The sequence below is a fragment of the Typopeltis vanoorti genome, chromosome 17, assembly GCF_054136105.1.
Source record: "Typopeltis vanoorti isolate ZY-2024b chromosome 17, IOZ_Tvanoo_1.0, whole genome shotgun sequence".
Classification (NCBI taxonomy): Eukaryota; Metazoa; Arthropoda; class Arachnida; order Uropygi; family Thelyphonidae; genus Typopeltis; species Typopeltis vanoorti.
In genome coordinates, this window is record NC_143565.1 from 96,902,556 (window position 1) to 96,930,074 (window position 27,519).

Consider the following 27,519-nt stretch of genomic DNA (forward strand, 5'->3'; position numbering starts at 1 on the left):
ATTGTAACAAGGAAGGAATATATACATGTGAAATTTCAGTCAAGAAAGGGTTTATGTGGAATTACAAAGCTGGTGATTATGACAAACTTAGGAGGAAACTTTGAAAAGTTGGTTAATAGTAACCAATTTTTCCAGTTCAGAAATGGGTGAATAGGAATATGATACTTTATGGGGGGGGGGGGCAGCATGGTTTTGTAAAAGGTAGGTCCTGCCTCAATTTATTCACATTTTATAATAAGGTGACAGCAGAATTTGATAAAGGAAATGGTTACACCACGATGCGATGCTACTGGACTTTGCAAAGGCATTTGATAGAATACTGCATGGAAAACTATTGCATAATTTGGAGTAAATGGGAATGGATATGAGGTTGATGTTGTGGACAGGGTAGGTGGCTCATAGACAGAGGATGATGTATGGTAGAGTGGAATCAAAGCGAATGAGGGTGACTATTGCCCCAGGGCTCTGTACCAGGACCACTACTCTTTAATTTGTACATTAATGATATAGCGGAAGATTTGAAGGAAGATATTCAGTTCTTTGCCTATGATCAAAACTAGAGAGGGGAATAATTGATAAAGGTGGTGTAGATCTTTGGTATGATTTAAATAAATTGGCAGTGTGGGCAAAGGACAATGGTTGTCAATTCAATCTTGTAAAATGTAAGGTATTGTACTTTGGGGTGAAAACACACACACACACACACACACACACACACACACACACACACACACACACACACACACACACACACACACACACACACTTCGTATCATATTGATGGTACTAGTTTACAGGAAATTAATGAGGCCAGGAGTTGGGGTGATGGGGGGGATAGAGATTTGAAATTCAGAGGACATATTGCAAGAGTTGGCAAAATAGTTCAGAGGATTACTTGGATGCTGAAGAACACATTGACAAGTATAGATAGAGGTTATTATCCCTCTTTATAAGGAGTCTTTTGGGTTGGTGTGTGGGTTGCAGAGTTTAGCTGACAGGCAGAAGAGAGGGGATATGACAGAAACTTATAAGTTACTAAAGGTATTTTATATGATTGACACAAAGATATTTTTCAATACATAAGGAGCAGGGGAAAACAGATCACATTTGAAAATTGTCTAAGGGTGTGCAGATTATGTTTTTTACTTGGAGAGTGGTGAATGAGTGGAATGGATTTCCAGAGGTGGTTGTGAGTGCCCCAAATGTTAATTGGATAGTGTGGGTCTTTTGCGATGAGTCTTTAGACTCCATGGAGTTCCCATATAAACAATAATACATGTTAACTATTGTTAACTTCATAATATACGTAACCTATTTTTACAATAAGTTACATATATTGTTATAATTTATAATTATGAATCGTTTTACAATTGTTTCTTTACATTAGTATTTTATTAGTTTTGGACTCAATCATGTACAATCGGCACTTGCAATCTGCCCATTATTGATATTTATGTTAAAATGAAATGTAAAGTATTTGAGATGGATGTACTTACCAGATATCTGATAGTTGTAATAATTTCAATGTTCTTTATTGTAATTTACAATTGTCAAGTGTTGCAATATTTGTTATTCATCATAATGACATCTCTTTTCACCAATGATGATAGCATGTCAGCCATTACTGGCTTCTCAATTGCTGCTTAGTGGGAAAAGTGTGCATTCTCACAGAGGAGATTGATGAGTGATAGACAGCTCACAGTGAGAACATTCAGTGTCTGGATAACAAAGAGAATATGGAGAGAGAGAGAGAGAGAGAGAAAATGAAGGGAAGTTTAAAAATGCAGACCAGAGAATTTTGTTTTAGGAAGTTAAGGAAATGTGAGTCAGAATAAATTCATAGAAGATAAAAAAAAAAAGGAATTATAGCAAGGCAAATCCTTTAACTGATAAAAAGGAGGCTATCAACAATTGAATAGTAAATAAAAGGAGATATAAGTAGATGTTTTTTCAATGTTCAAAGAAATGGTAAATGAAAAGTTTTGTCTTCTGTCTCAAGGATGCCAGTGATATTAATTATTTTATCAAAACAAGTGATGGAATTGGAGGAATCTGAAATTGTAAAGTGGTATTAATGAAGCAGCTCTGCTTTCATACTTCTGTTTATAAAGCAGTAAAACTTTTTTTTCTTGTAATAAATTTGTGCTCTTGTAATAAAACTGCTTGAGATAAGAATAATTATACTTAGTGAAACAGTGAGGATGAAATAGAACAATGTGTGCTAAATAAAGAAACACTGCATAGTCCCAGGAAAATTAATAAGTTTTATATTTTGAGAAAGGGCTTGATAAAGAACTGACTAATGAACATTTGTTTTGTAGTAATTTGCTGTGAAAAACAATGTTCAGTCTAGTAGACATGATTAAGCGCATGATAAACAAAGTAGTAATGGAATTAGTCAGTGAGAATGACTTCATCTTCTAAAGATAGAGAGATCTAAAGTATAGTTTTAATTTAAAAGGCCTTGGATCCAATTAGTTTTGTAGTTATTAATGTAATTTTACTTACAATGTATATAGTATTTGTTTCGTTAAATACATATTTTTATTTGGTTTTGAGTCAATCATTTCTTGAATTCTAAAAATAATTTAGAAATTTAGAATAACTTGAATTCTAAAAATAAGGTTAAGTCATTGCAGTAATTGGATTGAACTCATGTATATTTACCTAACATGCAGGATTAAAACAATCTCATTACAGATATATAACATTAATGGTACAACTGACAGGAATTTTATCATAACTGTTCAAGCTGACATGATTAATAACACTCTAAACCTTCAGTTTATCCATGTAAAGAGCATTCTACAAATTGGTCACTATTCTGTCATATGTTTCTGAATTATCTCTAAACTTCTACATTCCCAAGAAATCCAGCAACCAAGTCTGTATGCAGTAGTCTAGATGTGGTTATATCAAAGCCTCATGAAATTCTTCTTGTTGGTGTTTCTTAACATCCAAGTGATCCTTTGAGATATTTTGCCTACTTTTGCAGTCTTCTAAACTTCAGCTTTGTCCGACATTACTCCTAAATCTCTAGCCTCATCAACTTCTTGAAGTTCAGCCGTATGTGTGGTACATAGTCTGTAGTTTTTTTTTTGTCTCTTTAACATATTGGATGTAGTTCCATTCTCAGTGAAGCTTCATTTCCATCTCCAGTCTGCCTTTCACTTAACAGAAACTGAAATTTCTACTTCATTGTTTTCTTGATTACTCTTTGACTCTTTTCATTTTGGTGATTGCATTTACATATGTGTTCATTCTAATATAATGATAGTTTTCAACTTAGAATTGCATCATTTTGATCTTCTCTGGCTAAAAAAATCTTATCCCATTCTATGAAATTTATTTGCTGTCTTTCTGATAAAAGTAACACCAACAACTATCCTGGACATTTTTGATTTCTTTTAAATGTTGAAATATTCACTGTTCAAAACTCCAACTAATTTCCTTTTCCAGCTGTACAGATCCTGCAAGTGGAGCATTGCTGTTACTAATCTCACACAAATTGTTCATAATGCTTTAATGGAACATGTGCACTAGACACAACTGATTATTTGAACATCTCACAAAGATGTTCCTTAACTGTAACCAAAACACCAGTAAGTAAACATGCTATGTGACATGTTTGCAATCTGGTCCCTCACTGAGTCAGAATTACTTCAGTTCGTAGAGAAAATAAATTCCTTGTATTTCTGTATCAAGTTAACTATTGAATGTGAATCCAATAGCCAACTGCCCTTTTTGGATACCATAATAATTTATAATACCACAGGTGAATTTTCAGTTTATCAGAAGCCAACCTTTACTGGCAGGTACATTCACTCGTCCTCCAACCATCATTCATCACAAAAAATGGGTATTACCAAGTCTTGTACATAGAGTTCATACTATCTGCTTTTCTGATCCCATTTATTTAGATGAACTGAATAAAATTAAATGCAATCTGATATGCAATGGATACAACAAAATTACCATTCAAAAAATTATTGAAAATTATCCTCCTTCTCCCAGGCTACAATCCAATGTGAAAAGAATTTAAATACCCTACCTTAAAGGAACATCAGAACAAAATAGCAAGGATTCTTTGTAAATTCAATCTATATTCAATGTCCTTCAGAAAGTATTTTCCTTCTTACCACCAACAAAAGGATAAGTTACCACCTCTTTCCTTACCAGGTGTCTATCAAGTACCCTGTTCATGTCATCTTTCCTATTTTGGATAGACTGGCTGTTTAGCTTTGATTAGAATTAAAGAACATCAAGGCTGTATTACATTTTTGGAATCTGACAAGTCTGGCCTTGCTTGTCACACTATTGACAGTAGGCATAGAGTTTTTTGGAACCAGACAAAACTTCTTCACTCCAGCATGCTCAAATTCGATAGTCTTTTCCTTGAAACATGCAAGCTAAGAAATTGTCTGAACCTATCAAACTTGTATGCCAATATCCAAGTTTTGGGAAGTGATCACTATTAATTGTTCATAAGTTTTTTTCTTTTAATTAATAATTATTTTAAATATGTATAATATATGTTTTTATCTATGCAACTTACTACATTGTTCCTTTGAACTCTAATAGTTTAATATCATATACTTCATCTCTGACCAAGATATGAACTAATATATGCATGTTTTATGACTCATTGTTTTGATTCACCTTTTGAATGTAATTAGCAGTTTATCTCCTGATGTCTATATAATGTTGGATGAAATATATTGGAGTTTTTGAATAAATTCTATATATGTTTGTTACATGTGTAAGCTGTGAAATCTACTTTAACAAATTGTTCATATGCCTACCAAAAGACAGCTTACTCACTATGGTAAACATATGAGGACTAGGTTTTAGTGGATAGCTTTCTATAGCAAATTTCCTTTAGAATGGTATTTTTCCTGTGGAACTTTGATTTGGACTTTTTGTTAGTTTGTTATAATGGTGTTTGCTGTTGTGAGTTGAACTTGAGCAAACACTTTTGATCTCTTCCTTATAATGACCATTTTAAGTATACTGTGGATGTTTATCTTCCATTAAGTTCAGAACACAATCTAGTTTTTTTTCCCTCCATGCAGTAAGACTTCCCAAATATTCTTATACATGGATTGTCTGATATTTTAAGAGTGCTAGGTAGGATGAACTTTGATTTCCTTGATTAGATTGTTTTTCATTTTCTAATCCAAACACTTTCATTTCATGCATGACTAAAACAATTCTTATTGGTATGGAAACATTCATTCCTTTTAAATTCTCATCCTTCATCTTAAACCTTGGTTCTCAGAAAAGTGTGCCAAGGTTGTACAATAGAAGCAAGCATATCATAATTGGTCCTGCATCTTATATTCTTTTTGTGTTAGGGCTCAATGGCTCTCATGGCTAAGTAATTTGAGTTCTTAGAAACCTGATTATTGCTTATGATGGGAAGTTAGTCCTATCTGAATTTTCTGTCTGTAAATGATTGTGTGTATATGTGTGTCTGTTATCCATGCCAGATCAGTTTTGCAAGATAAAAATCTTTAGTTTGTGAGAGGGAAAAACTCTGCTACCTCTGTATAACAGCAGATAACCTCTTTACTTGTGAAAAGCTTTGAGAAAAGTTCTTTGCATCCTAGATGGATTTGAACTTTGCTCTTTCCAGCAAAAGAGCATTCTGTACTGACTGAACTTAGAGGCTCATTGCAATTGGGTTTCATCAAAATTTCCATTTTGGAAATTTTGGTAAACTAATGCTTAATAATTGCAGTCAAATGGTCAACATATCCATTTTCTATCTGGTCTCTTGCCAGATACAAATATTTCAAGTGTTAGCCAATAGATAATGCATGCAGTGTCCTTGTGGTAATATTAGTCTCAAAACTTTTGAGTTTCACTTTGCATATTGCCTTTTAATTATCTGCTTTTCCACTTGAATCTATTCTGCAGCTTAGAAATTAGCATGCATTCAACCCATTTCTAAGCACAACAAAAAATCTTTTCATCAAATTACCTTCCAATTTCTCACTTCATTTTTCTTCTAAGATAATGGAGATCATGGAGCCTTTGAATAGTCTATTGCTTGTGAAATCAGAAAATCAGATTCCATCTTGAAGGTTGAATCTGATGATGGATTCATCATGAGATTCAACGATATATCATAGTTTAATTCACAAGTATTATTGTAAATAATGAAAAATAGAAATCAAAGTATGGGTGCTGGTGCTTTCACTGATAAATTTATTAACCATGGTGTATCAAACACTAAAGTAAGTAGTGTGAGTTAGTTTAGCCTCCTCTATTTATATTTGTTTTTCAACAACTGTAACAACAATAGTACAAGCTGTATACTGAAGTGAAAACTGCTACGCCAGTTAATACTGTGATAGTGACAATCTTATTGCTGAAATTGGGGGTGGGGGGGATTCCATTTCAGGAAAATTTTTGCAAAAATTTATTCTGACTTTCTTCTTTGCAACTGATATAAATGCTTTATTTACATCATTTACACACAATACTATATAATGATTACTTAAAGCTATTAAACCATTGCACACATCCACTAGTGAAAATAAAAGGCAGTGATTCGTTATGATGGTGCTCTGAAACCTAACATGTTGTATGACTGGAGTACTCCTGTAGAGAGATGATTAATTATCCTGTTGTGTTAATTAGATTTCTGTACAGAAATCTGTAAAGATTTCTGTTCAAATGGCTATGAAAGCCATTTGAACCTAATGTTATGGGAAAATGAAATATTAATAAACTCAATAAGTATTTGCTAGGTGACTTTCCTTCAAGTGGGAAAAGAACTAGTTTGGATTTTGCTACTAAAATCAAATCTAACAGCAGTTTGAAATGTCTGATCTCACAATTTTCAAGTAATGTCAGTCAACATACTCCCCCCCCCCACCCTCCCTATACACCAAATCTCTAAACTGCTTCCATTCCTATCATTCATTGTTTCTTGTCTACAAGCACATTTCTCTTAACTATCTTGCTTTGTCTGAGCCTTACACAGAATTCTGTACTACACTTTTATCTTAATATGTCCAAAATATCTTCTGCTACTGAAAATTCTCACCTTCCTTTGTGTTTGGCTTAGTGGCATGTAATGGCCAAGTGACTTGGCATCTAAGAAACCTTATATTGCAAGTTATGTTTATGATAAGGTGGTTAATCCTGTCAGCATTTTGCTGTGGCTGTAAATTGCATGTTCTTCTGGCTGGTTTGCCTGTTCTTTTTTTTGGGGGGGGGGAGTGAAATACCAGTTTCTGGGAGGGAAACCCTGTCACCTCCATATGAGGCTGGCTAACTCACTCACTTAAAGCTCTGATAAAGGCTTTAAGTCCTTTATCCAATGGGCTGATTTACAGAGACTCTGCTACTGAAAATGAGGTTTCTTAAAATAGTTGAAAACTGAATGGCACATAAGCATTGACACATCATAGGATTAAATTTACAGTAAAGATCACAAAGATAAGAATTTTTAATCAAGGGTTTTGAAAAAGAGAACAGATGTCCTGTTTTTGAGGTACAATAGTTTCTGTTTAAGATTGTGGAAGAATATTTAACAGAAACTGTTGTACCTTATTGGGAGAGAAAACCGATTATAGCAGGAATATCAGTGAAAAATTTCAAATGAAAATTGTACAAAAAGTTAATTTTACACTAAAATAAGAATTTGACTATCATTTTGGAAATCATTTGTTTCACAAACCACAATTACCTACACCCACCATTCTTCTGCACTGTGGTGATTCCTTGTTTTGCAGGATCACTTTTTTAACAATTCTACTCATGAAAAGTTGTGAACCTGTTTTCTGTTTATCATGTAATCTGAGAGTTAGATATTCAGGAAACCTTACTAAAAACAGAAGTCAACAGAAACAGTCATGGTGCCAAACTTAATAAGATATATGACCTCCTTTCACTGTGTTGATTGCAACAATCCTACGGGGCATACTTTCCACAAGTGATCGATGAGAATTTGGAACCATTCTTCCTGTAGGCATGTAATGAGCTCCTGGACTGTTGTGGGGCAGATGTCCTTTGACCTTATCTGACGCTCCAGTTCATCCCACAAATGTTCAATAGTGTTGAGATTAGGGCTCTGTGTGTGTGTGGGGGGGGGGGAGACAGTCAAGTCCCTCCCACAGAGCCCCTCCATACAGTTACAGCCTTATGACATGGTGCATTGTTTTCCTAAAAGAGACACAGTTCTGTAGAAATGCTACAGTGGCACCACAAACAGATGTCCAAAGCCAAACCAGCAAAAGCAGGACCATACCATCACACCACCACCTCTGAATTTCATAGTTAGGGTTTTGCACTCTGGTAAGAGATGTTCACTGGGTATCTGCCACACTTCTACCCATCCATCTGCTTGGTAGAGTGTGTAGCATAATTCATTGCTCCATAACACAGCTTTCCCATGTTCCCCTGTACACAGTCTTTGCACCACTGAAGACGATGCTGCATGTTGGTTCAGGTAATGTGGGGCTTGCATATTGCAGTCCTACCATGGAAACCCACATTGTGAAATTCAGTTCTGAATGTTTTGTGCAGATTTGTATTCCAGTCGATGCTCGGAGCTCCTCATTCAATGTGTTGGCCAAAGAATGGCAGTTTTTACATATTATCCTTTGTAACACCCTACAGTCACACTCTGTGAGTGTGGTGCTATCTACTGTGGGTAGCACTTGCAGTTGACTCCCTGCACTTCCATCCCAGTATGGTATCACTGATTGTTGACCTGGAATGGTCCAATTTGTCAACATTTGCCACACAGATAAAGCTGCATCCTATCACACCTCTTTCAAACTCCATGAGTTTTCTTCTCTCAGGCATTTCACCCAGATACAGTTCCTCTTCCAATTTATACTGGCTACAAACACATGACTTGTTACGTGACACGATGCACCGTGCCAAGGGAGGTGTCCATTGACTTTTTTCCAAGTAGTGTATTGATAAATACACTGCTTGGAAATTTCATCTATCATCCAAAGATTCTCAGACATCCATGCCACAATGGGACTTGAAAAGTGTATATGATTACCTACCTAACCATGCTAGAAAATCCATCTGCCATTCTGTAGTGATTTTACTAGGTTTTATTTAAAGCAATGTACAATTTAGAATTCTGTATTGACACATGATAATTTACTACCACATCAGAGCAGTACAGTTATTAAAATATGGAACATAAATAGTAGTATTACTATAACCAGATAAGCCACACAAAATCCTTACTTCTATCCACTAGTCTCTTACAGAAGATGGGATGGGGTAGGAAGACACAATGTTAAACATAATGCCATGTGATTGTTTTATATTATTAGTCATATTAAAATATCAAGATAAACTTCTTTAGATCTTATTTTTTGTTATATAGGTTACTAAAGAAGGAGATTACATCAAACCTAAGAGTGACAAGCTAAATTATGGTACTATGGTTTTTGTTAGAGTTCTCATCCTTGATATGGTGGCCTTCAATGTGGCACGAGCATGTACTATTGCCATTCGTTACAGTGCTGTTCGTAGACAGTCACAGATCCTACCAAGGTATTAATTTATATTAATTTGATTACATTCAATGCAATTTTATGAGTAATTGCATAATCAGTAGATATCTTTTATAAATGTCTATAAAACTCACATATGCCACAATTCCTGACTAATGCATATAAATGTTCCTCTGAAATTCAGTAGTGTTCTCTTCAGCAGCAGCTTGAAATAATTTGGAAAGGATACATTACATTGTCAATTTTAAATGGCTCATTTTTTTACTAATTCCTACACTGAAAATCTTAATGTGCTAAGCAAAATGTTCACAGTTTGAATTGATCAATTTAATTTTGTTTCAGTTGTGTAGTGAATAAACCATTTTATTTATTTCGATGTTGAATTTTGTCTTTCTCTGAGAAAGAGACTCATAAAAAAACAAATGTGGGACCAATGTACATCCATTAGTTTGTGCAGTTAGATTTTTTCTAAAAAATTTTAAAAATTTTAGAAATTTTAAGCAAGCAACAATAAGAATATTAAAAATTTACATCTAATTCTTCTCCTCCTATAAATAATGAATTTAAAAGGAATCTTCCTTGGATGTTCCTGAGTCAAAAAAAAAAATTTTTTTTTTGAAATTCTTATACTTGTTTACCTAAAGCTGTATGGTAGGAACTCTGAAATGCTGTCAATATTGAAACAATTTTTAACAAAGTCCATGTCAAGATTTCCATTGCTGAGTAATATCATTTTTTTGGACAGTGAGTTGAAATCCCATCTGCAATAATGGGAAATTGTCTGAAACAAAGGGCAGGATTTTGTTCCACAAGTAAATTAACACGTTAACCATGACATGTTTAGAGAATTAACTGCCTTGTTCTAGTGAAATTTGTTTTATGAAAGCCAATTTCCATAATTGTAACCAGCCATCTAGCTAATACATAAATGGAAAAGTTAGACTAATGACTAAGTGTAGGTCAAATAGCCACAACTAGTTATTTATCTTATGAAAAGAATGGATGATATCAAGCAGAATAAGTACATCCTGAGAAAAGGTTAAGAAAATTGTTGAAAGGCATTCTGTGTTTAAATGAAATAGATTTGTTATAGCCTGATATTTACTTTATGACAATAGTCCAGAAATCATGGGAATCTAAAGATTTCTATATGAGGTTTGTTGGTATAAAATACAAAGTGGAAAAATGTTCAGAACACAAAATTTGTGTTGTAAATGTTGTATGTACAGTTATAATTGAACCTTTATTCCACTGCAAATCTGCCTTTAAATTGATCTCCATTGTTGTTTGTTCTGTATTGGCTACATTATCAAGTAGAGTAATATTAAATCTAATTTCAAAAGGATATTAAGCTTAGTTCTTTGCGGATGATATTCTCTTAAATAAATCTTCATCAATTTTTTGACATGTACACCAAAGGGGTATTCTGGTTACTATGTCAGCACTGCATGATTAAGTTTTCATTATTATTAATCTCCTATCAAAAATTTTTCTCCATATTAGTATTACTTGTGAGCATCACTCCAATATTGTCATATCTGACATTTCGTGCGTTGCTTCTAAGCCACTAATGACTGAATCAATTCACCTAGACCTCATCTTCTGGATCTCTTTCTTGCCATCTTTGCATCAAACACCTATTGTACTAACTTTTCACCCATTCAATTTAAATGGCCATACCACTTTACATTAGCTCTGCTAGCCAAGTCTTGAATACCAATAATGTCAATTTCCTTTCTATCTTCATTTTGAATATGATTCTGCCATTGGTTGGTTGTGCTCTCCTAATTTTTCTCAGAACCCTCATATCTATGGTGTCTAGTCTTTGACCAAGTGCTTTATTTCTAACCCAACTGTCAGATCCATAACTTAAAACTGGTTTGAACACTGCTAGTTTGGTATTTTGACTAATTTCTCTCTTATTCCACATCAATTTATTCATCTGGCTACCCACCATACTATCTTTTCTTATTCTGTTGTCTATTTCCAGATTTAACCTGCAATCCCATTTTCACTAAAAAGCGTGCCTAAATAGGTGAAATATTTTACTTGTTCTATAAGATCTCCATTCAGAATGTAGCTCCTGTTTTCTATGCTCCTGCCTGTTTTCATAGTTTTGGTCTTTTTATTGCTCATTTTCATTCCAAATTTGTTATAGCTGTTATTCAGTTAGAGAATCCTGGAGACTTGCACTAGATGTGTTTAGGAGTACAACATCATCTGCATAAAAAAATGAGCTAAGTTTGATTCTAATATCAGGCCTAAAGCCACTTTCTTTCACAATGTGATCCATATAGATGATGAATAAGAGTGACGATAATGTGCAGCCTTATCTTACCCATGATTTTACATCTAACCTTCTTCCTGTAATTCCTTCAATTATAAGTGCTGACTGACAACTGAAATATAGACTATGTATTGCTCTGTATAATGTTCAACTCACCCCATAACAAGTGAAGTGTTTTGAAAAGCTTTTCTCTGGGCATCTTGTCATATGCCTTTTCCAGATATTCAAAACTTAAGTAAAAATCCTTGTCATATTCCAACAATTTCTCAACTATTTATCTTAAAGTGAAAATCTAATCTTGAGAACCTCTATTTAGCATTAACCCAGCTTGTTCAAGTTTCCCTACCACAATTTTTCTCAACCTCTTTTCAAGTATGCTTGCATAAATCTTACCTGGAGCATTTAGTAGAGAAATTCCTCTCTAATTCTCATATTCAGTTTATTCCTTTTTTTTTTTTATAGATGGGTATTATGAGAGTTCTACTCCAATCATCTAGAATTTGATCTTCTAACCTTTTATAACTTTTATACCTTCATACTGAAGCATTTCTGGTCAAATATCATCTGCTCCAGTTTCCTTTCCATATTTCAAGTTTTTGACAGCTTTTCTACCTGAAGTATTGATATGTACTCCTCTTTGCATTACTCTTGAAAATTTTCTAGTGTGCGGTTCTGTCACTGCTTGGTTTGTTTAAGTCTTTCAAAGTAATTACTCCAGACAACTAGGATATCCTTATCTTCAGTTTTCATGTCACCATTATCATCTTTGATTCCTCTTATAATACTCTTTCCTCCATTTCTAAGCTTCTAAAATAGCCTTCATAACATTTTACCACCTTCCTGATATTTATTTTCCATACTCTTACCAGACTCTTCCTATGACTTTTGTTTAGCTAATTTTATACTTAGCTTATCTCTTACTTTTTTTTCTATATTCTTTTAGGGCATCTGCCAATTTATTTGCAAGGAACTTGTAGTATAATTTCTTTTTTTTTTTCCAGGGCTGCTTCATTAACTTCTTTTTCCATCATGGTGTTCTTATTTTTCTATCCTTGCAAATAGCTTCATCACATAACCTCCCTAGCTGAATCAAAATCTTCTTTAAGAAGACATTTTTGCCACTAAGGTTTGGTTCTTGTTTTCAATTAGTTTCATTTTTTCTTCAATAATGTTCGTGTAGTCAAGTATACAATTTACCTGCATTTAACTCTCTTTAAAACTTTCTTACATAATGTTATTTTCAATGTGATATCCATTTTTTTCCCCTGCTTAGTACTAATCAATGATCAGTTCTAATTTCAAATCTTCTGTACACTCTTATATCCTGGACCAGCTTGTTGATATCACTATCAACAGTGACTTAGTCAATGTGGCTTTCTTATTTCTTGTGTCCTCTCTCCATCTCAGTTTGTGCACATCTTTATGTTGAAACATGGTGTTAGTAATGACTAATCTGTGTCTTGAACAGAAGTCAGTAAATACTTACCATTAGTTATTATTATTAGTTTGCCCTTTTTTTTCCCAAATTTTCCCAAAATGTTCCTAATATGCCTTTGTGGAATTCATTTCCTCTATTCAGATCTGCCTTCCAATCAAAAAGTTTATCTTCATGTTTGGTATTAAATGCTCTCAGTACTCCTTACTTACTTTGATCATTATTGCATGAAAATGACATCCTATACTTAAGTGAGATCTTACTAAATGGTTTTGTCTCAGTAATGCCAATTATGTTCATGTACTTTTCCAATTCTTCTCAAAGTTTGATTTCTTTTCCATTAATGCTCCTTATATTCATGGTTCCTATCTTCAATACTTGTGATGTTGGTTTTATTCTTCTTCTTCTAGATGTTGAGTTGGATCTTGTTCTAGTAATTGATTTTTCACTGTTTGCTCTGGTTCCCTGACGAAATCAGTGGTGGCCTTGTTTAACTGAGCGATGCTCCAGCTGGCATGAAGTCTCATCATGTTGTACTATCATATGCATTTATTGTTTGAGTCAATAGAAAGTAACAAATTGGCTGGCTAAATCTCAAATTGCCAGCCTATCCTTGTTCTTTCAGTAATATATCCTCATTCTCTCTTTCTTAGATTCCTACTAACGAGACACACTATGTGAAGGTGAGTTTTGGACATTAAGTCAGAAGCTTCTGTGCCCCAGTTGGCTCTCTGCATTCCTGAAAGATGATACAGAAGTCTTCTCCCAGTTATTTGGCTTTGACCTTTAAGCAACACCTAACTAAATCTTTGGCTAAAGTAATCAGTTTGATATGAAAATCTGCTAAAATAACTTGCATGAAGACAGTTCTTCAAAACTATAGATCTGAGAGTTAGTTAGAAATAGATGACCAAATTCAAACTAGAGATGAAAAGTTCTGAAACAACGAGGGGTGGGGGAGGTGAAGAAATCATCACTTAGCAGAATATTAAAAAATGGAGATATCAGAAGAAAAACTGAATTGTGACTTTCTATAGCAAACTTGCATTGACCACAGAAATGGTTTGTTATAGTGAGTAATCTGCCATTCTAAATTTCTTTTTAGAATAATATGGTAACTATTGCACATTAGTTGGCAGACTGTTTTGCAGCTGGTTATAGTGGTATTTGCTGAGTGAGTTAGCTGTATTAATATTCAGGAATATGTAAGCTAAGCTTATCTAAAATTGTGAGATTATGCAGATCTTTTCCAGGTCACTTAAACAGAATGCAGGTGAAAGATAGCAGGGGGAATAGACCCAGTTTTTTCTCTTACTGTCCACCTCCCCCCTTCCGAGTTCCAAGTGCTACAAAGATCAACACAAATCAGAGACGTAACAAATAATTGACCAGTTTGAAAGAGATAATCATAGGCTTTGATGTTGATTGTGCATAGCAATGCTTTATTGTATAAACACTTTGTGGGGCACAATGTTGTGGAATATAGTCATTTTATTGGGAGATTACCGACCACATTTAGCCTGACTTCTCTGAATTAACTTATTTTATCTAGCTCCTGGAGTGCCTCGATAAAATATTAGTTCTTTTTCATTTACCATTTGAATTGTTTCTAATTACAACCTGTTTGAGTGCAGTCTCTTTTACAATAGTTGTAATGGTGCTCTGGAGCTGGTTAGAAATCCAGTGAGATATGAGTAAATTAACACATTAGTAACTTTTATTAACTTTATGAGTTCTCCTAATGCTGTTTATACTGTAAAAACACTGCTATGAAATAGGTGACCAAATTCAAACTTGAGATGAAAGAATTGCTAATAGAGAATCATGGAATATTGGCAGACTCATATCTGGTACATCCATTGTATGGCATACACTAGAAAATGTTACTAAAATTGATTTGATCTTGTAGAAACCATAAACCCTGTCAGTTCAGTTTATTACAGTTATAATTCACATCATTTCATGAACTGATTTCACGCATTTCTGCAATGCCAGATATGTTATTTTCCTAAGCTGTTCTAATAAAGAACTGCAGGTTGCTTAACTGCAGTGATGAGCCTTAATTTAAGCTCATACTGTTCATCTTGGGCCTATTGAGGAATGAAGAATATGGCTTCACTAACCAAAACATCACTAGAATACAATGTCATTGCCTTGTTATTGGAGTGTACCAAATACTAGCTTACATTCCAGTGTACATTTGAATATTTTTATAGCAAACGCAAACTAGTGTTTTTATGTGTTTTTTTTAAATGCTGCGACTCTAAGAATGACTGTTCTATGCTATAAATGTGTGTAATCTGTTCAAGTAGTTTGGAAATTATCTTAGTTATTTTGAACCTGGCCAGTTGAATAGGTTATCCACATAATGTACTGAATTTTGGGTTTATGACAGTAGTTTCAGGTTTTTTTTTGCAAATGATTTCATGAATAAATTGACCAGAAACAGAGATGAGACCATTTCAAGACCCTGACTTTGTTCATAGTATTTTTCTTAAAACTGGAAAGATTTTTTCTATGCTGTGTTGATGGTCTAGTGGAAAAATTTTGAAGCTGTTCTCACATTTCCTCTGATGTAATGGACAAAATTTTTGAATACTAAGACAGCAAACCATAAAATATTTGTCCTACTGTGCAATATCTCAAGATTTTACATCCTCCAAAACTACCTCCTTCACATTCTTAAAAAAAAAAAAAAAAGTAAAAAATTAGCTGTTCATGCAGTGTATGTTAATGGAACATACAGGACACTCTGGAGAGATGCATATTAAAATGATAAAGATTTGAAAAGAGAAGAAAACAAATCTAGATTAGCATATCATGCTATCAACAAAGGTCATCATCCTCTATCCTATGGAAGAAAATAAATGTCATACATGGACCATAACAGCTTTGTTAAAAGAAAAAAATTAAAGGAAGCTTTAGAAATGCTTTGTATCAAGCTCGGTGGTCATTGTTTGAGAATCTTATGCATATAGACATTAGATGTTGATGTTACATTTTTAAATGTAATTCCAGCTAAGTATGTATGCCTTCACATGTCTTTCATTAAACCAGTTTTCAGCTGTTGATTTCATTATGTTTTTGATATAGTCTCTTGTTATTTAACTGATATTTAACAAATTATCCCAAAGTGCCTAAAAAAGGTCAAAACTAGTAAATAAGTGTGAAACTATCATCATCAAATTCCTGACATGTACCCTTAAGGGATGTTGAGGATATGATTAGTACTACATGTAAAACTTACATCACCACTAACTTCCTATCTACGATTTTCCTCCAAATCAGTCTATTACTTGTCAAGACACCAACATTATCAGATCTTATATTTCTGTCTTCTAAGGCACTTTCTGCCATATCAATCCACCTGTATTTTGGTCTTCCTCTGGGTCTTTTTCCTGCAACCTGGCAGAGAACACTTGTTTTGCTAATCTTTCCTCTCCCTTTCTGTTTAAGTGATGGTTTAGTGACAATACCACCAGAGATTAGCTCTCCTAACACATTCCTGGATGCTAACAATGTCAAGTTCTTTCCTAATATCCTCTTTGTAATATGATAATGCCATTGATGACATCTGTTCATGCCCCTAATCTTGAGTCCTGAGATTTCTCTAATTTCTCTCTTATTCCATATAAACTTATTCAGTTGACTTCCCACCGTACCAGCTTTGCTGATTCTGTTGTCTATTTCCATATTTAATTTACTATCTTCACTAAAAATCATGCCTAAGTAGCTGAAATGTTTTACTTGTTCTATGGGTTCTCAAATTCACAATGCAGTTGATATTTTCATTGTCTTTCTCTTCTTATTGCAGATTTTCATACCAAATTTATTGCAACAGTTATTCAGTTTAGTCAGGGAATCTTGCACACTTTACTTGCTGGATTTATTTAAAAGGATAACATCATCTGCCTAAAGTTAAAGTGCTGAGATTAACAACTCTAATTTTGATATCAGGATTAATGCCCCTTTCCTTCATAATGTAATCCATATAGATAATGAATAACAAAGGGGATAATGTACATCCTTGTCTGACACTGGATTTTACATTAAACCGTCTTCCTGTACTTCAATTCTAACTGCTGACTTACAACTCAAATATAAACTAAGTATTGCTTGATATAATGCCTCATTGACACCATATAACTGCATCATTTTGAATAGCTTTTCACCTTCTCATATGCCTTTTGCAGGTATACAAAACTTAAATACAGATCTTTGTTATATTCCCACAATTTCTCAGCTATTTCTCATAAAGTGAAAATATGATCCTCATGGCCTCATTTGGCCTGAATCCAGCTTGTTCTTCACCAAGCTTCCCTTCCACAATCGTTCTCAACTGTTTCTCAAGTGTACTTGCATAAATCTTATCAGGAACACTCAGTAGGGAAATACCTCTGTAATTCTCACATTCAGTTTTATTTTCCTTTTTATATATGGGTACTATGAGACTCCAATCATTTGGAATTCGTCCCTCTGTCCAGGCCTTCTGAACTATGCAGTGTAGCCACTGTAAGACTTTTATACCTCTAGCATCTGGCTGCCCTTCCACATTTCAGGATTTTGATGGTGTTGTTTTATTCAGGCAATGACAATCAAGGAAAAGAAAGAGTAGCTAGAGTACTCAACACTAAACACAAGGCTAATTTTCTTGAATGGCAGGCAATATCAGGTTGAGTAATGTGGGCAAATATCAGAATGGGGAACTGGACAATGAGACTTATTTGTGCCTATGGTCCCACAGAAGGTTCTACTAAGGTAGAAGTGGAGGAATTTTTTGAGGCTTTAGAGAAAGCAGCTGACACAATGAAAAGGAAAAAGTTGGTCCTTGTTGGGGATCTAAATAGCAGAATAGGAAATGATTGTGAGACATACAAAAATATTTTGGGAAAATTTGGAGAAAAGAGCAAAGCTAATAATAATAATGGCAAATAACTGTTGGATTTCTGCTCAGGACATGGACTATTATTAAGGAACATGGTTATTACTAACACAATGATCCAACATAAGAATGTGCACAAATTCAAATGGAGAGAAGATGCAAGGAATAAGAAAAGTCTCATTAACTACGTTATTGTTGATAGTAATGTTTTCTCATTGGCACAGGACACTAGAGTGTACAGAAGATTTGAATTGGAATTTGTCATCTTTTAGTTTTGAGCAGGATAAAATTGAATTTCATATTGAAAAGAAGAACATGTAAGAAAGTTTTAAAGTGAATCAAAGTTCAGCATCTCTCAGATGTAAACTGTAAACTAAAATATACAAACATTCCCAAAATCAGTGCTGACAGAAGGACCTCCACCACGATAGCAAGACTACGAACAGGACATTATAGAGGAATGAAGATCAATACAGATGATACGAGAACATATAGAAACTGCAACAACTGCCCCAATACTGAACTGACACCCACTCACATCTTTACCTGTCCAGCAATTACAGCAGCCTTGCAAGAAATAGATCCTGATCCTGAACAACAGCTCTATACAAACAAAATCATAGACATAGCCAAAGCAGTACAAGGAGCACTAGAATACAATGTCATTGCCTTGTTATTGGAGTGTACCAAATACTAGCTTACATTCCAGTGTACATTTGAATATTTTTATAGCAAACGCAAACTAGTGTTTTTATGTGTTTTTTTAAATGCTGCGACTCTAAGAATGACTGTTCTATGCTATAGAACAGTCATTCTTTAGAGTCGGAAACATCTAAGACTCTTCAAAGGACAAGACAACAACACAAACATTATTCAAAAAAAAAATGAAAGAGTTTGAGAACAGGAACCAAACCTTGGAGATTCAGTAGCATGCCCTGAAGAAAACATTGATTCAGCCAGAGAGGCATGTGGTGAGATTGTCTACAAGGATAGAAAATCAGAACTCCGTGGTGGACACAGGAAATTAAAGAGGCAGTGAAGGAAAAGAAAAATGCATATCAAAAGTTCCTGGCAAATAAGTCAGCTTGTGCTCTTAGAGAACACAGAGAAGAATTTAAGAAAACTAAATACTGTGTAAAACTAGCTAAACAAAAGTCATGGGAAGACTTTGGTAAGAACAAAAAAAAAAAAAAATCAGCTGACACCTTTTTATTCCTGTATAGGGAGTAGGCGAGGCCATTTAGCCCTATCTAACTTTTGGAGACTGAGTGGGCAGTTCAATCTACACTGTACCCAATCAGAGATAGATGGCCCAAGGCTATCACTAATTAAGCGGCACACAGTAAAGAGAGACGGTTCAACATGTGACACCATCTCGTGGTCCCTAACAAAATATATTTAATGTCTGAAATAATGTGGGTTCTACGGTCGATTTTGTTGAGTTTATGGGACAAAAAAACTCACTTGCCCATGCCAGAGATTGACTAACTCGGGAACCGGTTGAAACAAGGCTTCGAAAAATTTCCTCTAGTAGCTGACTAGATTTGAAAGCAAGTATTCCTTCATGTGGTCAAGCGCTGTGGTGTGCAAACACCACATCCACTGAGCTACACAGGCTCTCTTTGGTAAGAACATAAAAATAAATATTAAGAAGGTGGCAAGATATTCTGGAGGTTGTTGAAAAAGGTCAGAAATGGAGGAAAGAGTGCTGTAGAAGGAATTAAAGACGATAAAGGTGATATGAAAACTGGAGAAAAGATATCCTTGATGTTTGGAGTAATTACTTCAAAAAATTGTTAAATGAAACAATCAGTGACAGTGCAGTAGTAAAAAAAACACTCAACAGGTATGCAATGAGGAATACATATCTATACTTGAAGTAGAAAAAGTATGATACTAATAAAATTTTATCTTGGAATTATGCAGTCATTATACTGGAACTTGCAAGAATATCAACATAACCACAGAAATTTCAGAAGCTTAGCATTATTACTTACCTGACTGGTTTTAATTTCTGTCATGCATTGAATAATACTTTTAAACTTTCAAATGAATTATAATATTTCTCTGCTAAAGTTCTCTATACTTGTATTTATTTTTCAGTGAAAAGGAAGTGCAAATTTTAGACTATCAGGCTCAGCAATACAAACTTTTCCCAGTTTTGGCCTTTTGTCATGCATGTAAAGCTACCTTTGTTGCCTTAATGGATACCTACAAAACTGCTACCCAAGATATGGAAAGGGGAGATCTTGGCACTTTACCAGAAGTATGTATTAAACTTTTAGAATCAATTGTTAACTTTTTTTTTCATTTTTAAAATACATTATTTATGGATAAGCTTAATTTTTTTTATCTGAAATGTAGTTTTTTGTTTTAGGAGATAAAAACATGTAAAGAAACTAAGGTAGTACTATTAAATTCCTTCCTCACTTCCCTTTCCAGCATATATTATCATCTATCATGAAAAATAGGTTAAGTATAGTCAAATTTTCTTGTTCATTGGTTGGTTGGTATATTTCAGAATTGTCCTTCTGAATGAAGGAAGGAATTTGAAGTATAAAAATGTTTAATGTAAATATGTGTACAATAGAGCCTACATAGCTCAGCTGGTATATGAAGCCCTTTGGTCAGAAAGACCTAGGTGTGATTCCCATCTATGACATTTGGAACCTTTATCTGGTCTCTTTTGAATAAAGGTGTGTTAGCTGGTCTCATACAGAGGTAGAGGACTTTACACCTGAAAACTCAGGTTTTTCGTCCTTTAGAACAGGCAAACTGACCCGTGAACACACAGATTTACAGTCATAAAATACATACTTAATCCCGCATTAGAAAGGCTCGAAAGGAGGGGAACTTACTTCACTTAAATGATTGTTCTGTGGTTTGTATGGCATCTTGACTTGTACTACCATCCTGTTTCAAAAATGGCAATTCATGATGATATAACTATATGTATTATGTTGCTGCTCTGATTCTTTATCAGTATGATGATCAAGTGTCAGCATTTTGAAATCCCAGCACTTTCCATAAATTATCAGAATCAATAATGATTAGTCATTATCATTATTGATAATGACTAAATATATTGATATCATTAATGATGATCAATAATAATGGTTAGCATATCCACTCTCCAGCCAAAAGGCTGCGGGTTCGAATCCCGCAATGGGCATGGATGTTTGCGATTGTCTATGGAAGTGGTGGTGGGCAGTAGATGGCATTGGTGTAGTTGTAGTATGGAGACAGAGTTGTGGAGTAGGTGCCCTCCCTCGATGAGTCTTTGGACTTCCTGGAGGTGTCACATAATAATAATAATAAAAGACAGATGAGGAATGGAGAAACTATATGAATAAATATGTACGATGGATACATTACTGTACATTAAGTTGTACTTCTATATCCTTCTAAGGAATCATATCCACAGTAGAATCATGGTTTACTGATTTTTATCATGCCATTCTAGAGATTAAACAATGAACTCAGATATTCTCTTTCAGACTCATTTGTAATTTATCCAGATAATTTTCTTGTTAGGATTTTCTTCTTTCACAAAGAGGGCATGCCATTTGATTTCATTTCAGAGGGATGGTAATAATCAAAACACACACACACAGGTTATGTTGTTTTTTAGCTGTTTTATAGTTTTCATTTGACTTTAAGAGAAAATTAATTTTGTTTGCTGTTGCTATTGTAATTATTGCTTTCTCATTCATTACTCTTTCCTTTTTATAATCTGAAATTTATCTCTTGTTTCCACCCATTCATTCACTTTGGATTACCTCTCAAATTTTTAAGATCTAAAAAAATTACGATCTCATCTGACCAGTATACTTGCATATAACTTGCATATCCTTTATACTTGCATATCCTTTAACAGTTTTGAGATAATCATGCCCTATTTCCTGAAGTTGAAGCAGCTCCCATTAAAAATATTTATTTTTAATAGGTAATTCTCATTATTGCAAGCATGTAGGGACCAGGGACAGTTTATTATGGATAGTATGCGATAATATTTTTTTTTTAGCATAGCATATGTTAAGGAATTTTGGTTGATAGTTTTCAGTAGCCTGTTGTACTGGTGTTTGCAATAGTGTGAGTTGATTATATTTTATAACCATCTTGCTTCCCTCCTTTCTTTGATTCCTGGTGCATGAGTAAGTTCAATATAGACTTATTTAGGATATCTCTTTTGGTTTGTCATTACCACAAATTACATCCATATAGTATTTAATAATAATAATGATGCTATTATTTAATTTTAATAATGATTACTTTGCAAGCTCCACTTTTCCATTGATGCTTCTTTAGTTGGTATATCTTTATTTCTGTTGAAGTTGTTTTGTTCCCATAACTGATATTTTATTGTTTGGCCTGATATCCCTGATAGTAACCAGGTGATGGACAAGCTGGAATGATTATAAATGCTTTCTGAACCGTGGTTAATTATTCGTTTCTAATTTAAATGTTAGTTTTCTTGTTTTTGAATGTTTATAGACTACTTACATTGCGTGGAAGATAGCTTACAATAAACTTAAAGCAATATTAAGAAATCACTATCAGTAATTACACTCCTTCCAGTGTCACCTGTTATACCTTGTAATAATGGTCACCAGCATTATACTCATTTTTGAGTGTTTACAAATACTTATCACCTGTAGCATGTTAGAGTAACCTGATGCTTAATTTCTCCATTAGTGCTAATGCATTACAATTCCTTAGGTCTGTTGCCTTTTTAAAAAAAATATTGCTTGAATGACAGTTATTTAGGATGAGTGTTTTTTCTTTTACCTAGCTTCATGCTGTTTCATCAGGATTAAAAGCCCTATCAACTGAAATTGGATCCAATGCAATTGAAATTTGTCGCAGAGCCTGTGGTGGTCATGGGTATCTAATGATAAGTGGAATTCCTAGACTGTATGCTGCAACTGTTGCATCATGCACCTATGAGGGAGAAAATACTGTGCTTTATTTGCAACTTGCAAGGCAAGTTTTAAGTATTTGCATTTTTATTCCATTGTAGCTCTGATTTTTTTTTTCAGTTGATAAATATCATTTACGAAATAGTCATGGTTAATTTTTCCCCCTCTTGCTCTCAAATTTAATAGCTTGTAATTTATTCTAAGTTTGTAATGCCATTGGTTATCAACAGGAAAGAAATTAGTTCTGCACAAATACGATATTGACATAATTCAAGTTAATCATAAAAACATGAGATTGTAAAACAATTTATTCATATATTGAGGCAAAGGAGAGTAAGTATCATATTTAATACTGATTTTATTAATAAATGTCAAATCAGTATTAAATATGATACTGTATTTCCTATTAAATTTAACATTCATTTACAATAAAGTCATTAAAACTTGACAACTGAGGCAACTCAGTGTTTGAGATCCTCTTCCCCTACTTTTTAAGTGCAAAACTGAACTCTATACATCAAAATATACTCTAGTGTCCTATCATAATACAATTTAATGGAATAACTACAGCCCAAAGAGAAATAATTAAACAGCAGGTTTAATAGTTTCAATATTTTATCTCTGTCACAAAGACATCTTCGGGAATACAATGTTAAAATTGTAATAACACAAAACCATGTGAAACAATTAAGCAGAAGAAATGAAATTAGACTATATAAAGACTAAAGTCTTGTGAGTAGGAGGCATAAGAATGTTTCCCCTTGGGAAGTTTAACCATCTTTATTAAGATTAGGCTGGATTTTTTAAATCTGCTACTAAGTCATGCAGGTTTGTACTTAGTGTCATGGAGCATAAGTTTTCTTCCGTCTGATTCTGTGCAAGGTATTGAAGGTAGTGGAAAGAGAAAATAAGAGTTTGTCCTTTTTTAGATAATCGAATCATACGTCTGCTCAAATAGCACCCTTTCTTTTGCAGAAAATCCACCCACACAGATAGATACATAAACTTTCCCATCATCCCCTTCTCAACAATACTGTGTCAACAAAACTTTGTCAACAGAGCCCCTAACCTCTGTTCCACCCAAGTTTTCCTTACAACTGAACTTGCCTTTATTTCACCAAGCATTCCTGTCCAGTGGCTACAATGCCAAAAAAAATCTACAAATTATCTCTCTCTTCCACCTCCTCGCATCCCTCTCAGCATAAAGACTACAGTTGTGTCATTACTATCCTCTATTTCTAGGACACTTTAGAAAAAATAGATGGAACTTTGAAGAAATATAACCTATATTGCTTTCAGGCCTCATGCGAAGCTAGTTTCCTTCTCCACTCTCCTAAGGATCCACTTCCTCCCCTCTGTTCCAAGTGTTTACAAAGTTCCTTGTTTGTGCAGCTTATATTATGGTCAGACTGGGAGATATAACATCTGCCTAGATGAACACAAAAAAGACATTAGCCACCATAAGTATGGTCATTCAAGTCTAGCTGGTCATGCCTCAGATACCTTACTCAGAATCAGATGGAAGAAAACTATTATGCTCCATCACAGTAAATATAAACTTGACTCTTTAGAATCAGGAGCAGATTTAAAAAAAAACAACCTAATATTAATGATTATAGTTGTATTAAACTTCCCAAGATTTGGAAACCTTTAATTCTTAGGCCTCCCATCCAACAACTGAGGCTAGCAACAGTACCCATAGAGAACACCACTCATAAGACTTTCGTCTTTATATGGTCTAATTGCTATTTTTAATCATTTCCTAGTGCTGTTTCACTCCATTAAACTTTTATTATGATCAGTACTTAAGCCATAACACACTGATCTAATTTCATTTTTTCCACTTATTGTGTGTTATTACAATTTTAACATTGTACTCTGAAGATGCCTGTGACAGACAAAATTTCAGAGAGAGTGGAAGCTGATCAAGGAATATATAATGATGAATCAGCATTTTCCTCTTGTTTATAAATCTTTGCAAATATTCTTCTGATATCTTTGAATATATGGAATTAATACTGCTGTGTGAAAGTTTTTTTTCTTCTCATAATGCTTTATGTTGTTTTATTTTTTTATATCTTTAAAAGTTGTCCTTTTTTTTTTTCTTCAATTTATGTAATAGTTTCTTATTTCTTCTTGGAGTACTTTCAGTGTATATTTTGTTTTTCTCTGTATATTGTTTTATTTTATTCTTTGATTCATGATAATGTTTTATGATATAAACAATGCCAAGAGAGGAAAAAATATATTTATTAAACTCACTAATATTTTGCCAGTTTTCTAGCCAACATCATAAGAGCACAGTTATAACTGATAAGCACACAGCACTAAACTACTTAATTGAGGAAAACAATATAAATTGCAACTGACAATAGGACCAATGTCCTTACATGGCACCCTCTACAATGATGATAATAATATGTATTTGTTCTTTGATGTTTCTTGTTTTATCTTTCCTAGCACTAACTTATGGTCACTTCCTTAATCTGCTGAAGTTAGAACTGTTACATCAGTGTACACACACACACACACACACACACACACACACACACACACACACACACAGTGGACAAAACATTAGAGATAGGGATGATGGGAAGTTGACTGAACACACAGTAAATAGACATTGAGCTTCCCAACAGTGTATTGCAATTGACAAACATGGTTAAATGTGGCAATCTTAGTGACTTTGATTGTGGACATATTATCAGTACAAGATAAATGGGTGATTCTATCGCCCAAGTGGTAAAAACCCTAGAGCAACCTATCATGGGTCTACTGCAAGTATACCATCAATGGACTTACCAGCGAGCAAGTGGTGGCCAGCCACATGCCATTGATGACTGGGGTTGATGTAGACTGTCCAGGCTTGTACAGACCAACTGCAAGGCAACAGTGGCACAATTCAGTTTCAATGTGGAAAAACCTATCAGCATCAGCGAGCGATCAGTACAGCATACCATGGGCTATGGGAGCCGATACCCTAATCATGTACGACTGTTGACAGTTTGTCATTGGGCATTGCACCTCGCCTGGTGTCGGGACCATCAAAACTGGACCTATATAGAGTGAACCAGAGTCAAGTGGTCTGATGAATCCCGTTATCAGTTTTACCGAGCTGATGAGAGGGTGCGGGTGTGCCATCCACAGCATTAGTCTATTGCCCCATCACCGCTCAAGGTGGTGGTGGCTCTGTGATGGTTTGAGAAGCCTTCTCATGTGACACATTAGGTTCCTTAGTGTGTCTGGAGGTCCTTCAATGCTGCAAGCTACCAGAATGTACTAGCTGATCACCTACACATTTTCATGGCCTTCACACATCCTTCAGCCAATGGTCTGTTTCAGCAGGATACTGTGCCGCAACCACCCAATCTAATCGAATCTCTCTCTCTGGGATGCTGTAGAGTGAGACATCAGATCCATGTATCTGGGACTGACAACTAAGGCACAGTTGTGAAAAATGATGCTGCAACAGGTATGGTTGGAATTACCTCTGGCATCTGGTAGAGTCAATAGTTCGGAGAGTATAAGCAGTTATTTGCATTACAGGCATGTTGACATGCTATTAGGTAGGTATCCGTTTTTTTTTTTTCATTTAGTGTGTAGTGATCAGAGCTTATGCTACCTTTACCACGAGTTGCCTTGGACTTGCACTACGTGCAGGATCAGCTAGACTTGCAACACTTGCAGGTACAAACTTGACTGACTTGTCTGTTTGCTTACTTGGGAAATGGAGTAAAAAAAAAACAGGTTTATATTTAAAATAACTTGGTATCTTTAACACATATTATACCCAAGGTAAAAAATTTTCTACATCTATCTCTCATCCTGAGATTTTTATTTAATAAGGTCAAAGCACCTTATGGTAACTTGTGTTGGTAAAATATTTATAAGCTCTGTATTACTTAAAACTTAGTATTTCTTAGCCTGGCTCCCACTGATGAGACCTCAATTAAGGTCGAAACCGGTCTGGGTAGTGGCCCCTTGCCTTTAATACATAGCATCATACATCTCCTCCAGGAGATGTGCTTTGCATTAAAGGTAAATATTAAGAATAGTGATCAGAGCTTGTTCTACCTTTACCATGAGTTGCCTTGGACTTGCACTACGTGCAAGGTCAGCTAGACTTGCAACACTTGCAGGCGCAAACTTGACTGACTTGTCTGTTTGCTTACTTGGGAAATGGAGTTAAAAAAAAACAGGTTTATATTTAAAATAACTTGGTATCTTTAACATATATTATACCCAAGGTAAAAAACTTTCTATATATATATATATATACATATATATATATATACCGTATTTACTTGAATATAACTCTTCCTCACGTATATCTTTCACCCCTGATTTTACTTTACAAAAAAAATTAAAAAAGTTTTACGCATATACCTCACACACAAAAAGTTTAAAACTTTAAGAAATAGATAGCAAGGCCTGTGTAGCTCAGTGTAAGTGGCACTTGCATCCTCTGTGCTTGGTCGCTCGAAGTTAGACTTAAGTTC

General features: G+C 34.4%; 1 protein-coding gene across 1 annotated transcript in view; it reads left to right on the forward strand.

Moving 5' to 3' along the window:
- The window catches only part of ACOX1 (acyl-CoA oxidase 1), a 129,827-nt gene that overhangs the window by 56,729 nt on the left and 45,579 nt on the right, over positions 1-27,519 (forward strand). Inside the window, exons 7-9 of the mRNA XM_090406739.1 lie at positions 9,365-9,534; positions 20,202-20,364; positions 22,891-23,081. Coding sequence (XP_090262865.1) covers positions 9,365-9,534; positions 20,202-20,364; positions 22,891-23,081 — 524 coding nt within the window. The remainder of the gene's footprint in view (positions 1-9,364; positions 9,535-20,201; positions 20,365-22,890; positions 23,082-27,519) is intronic.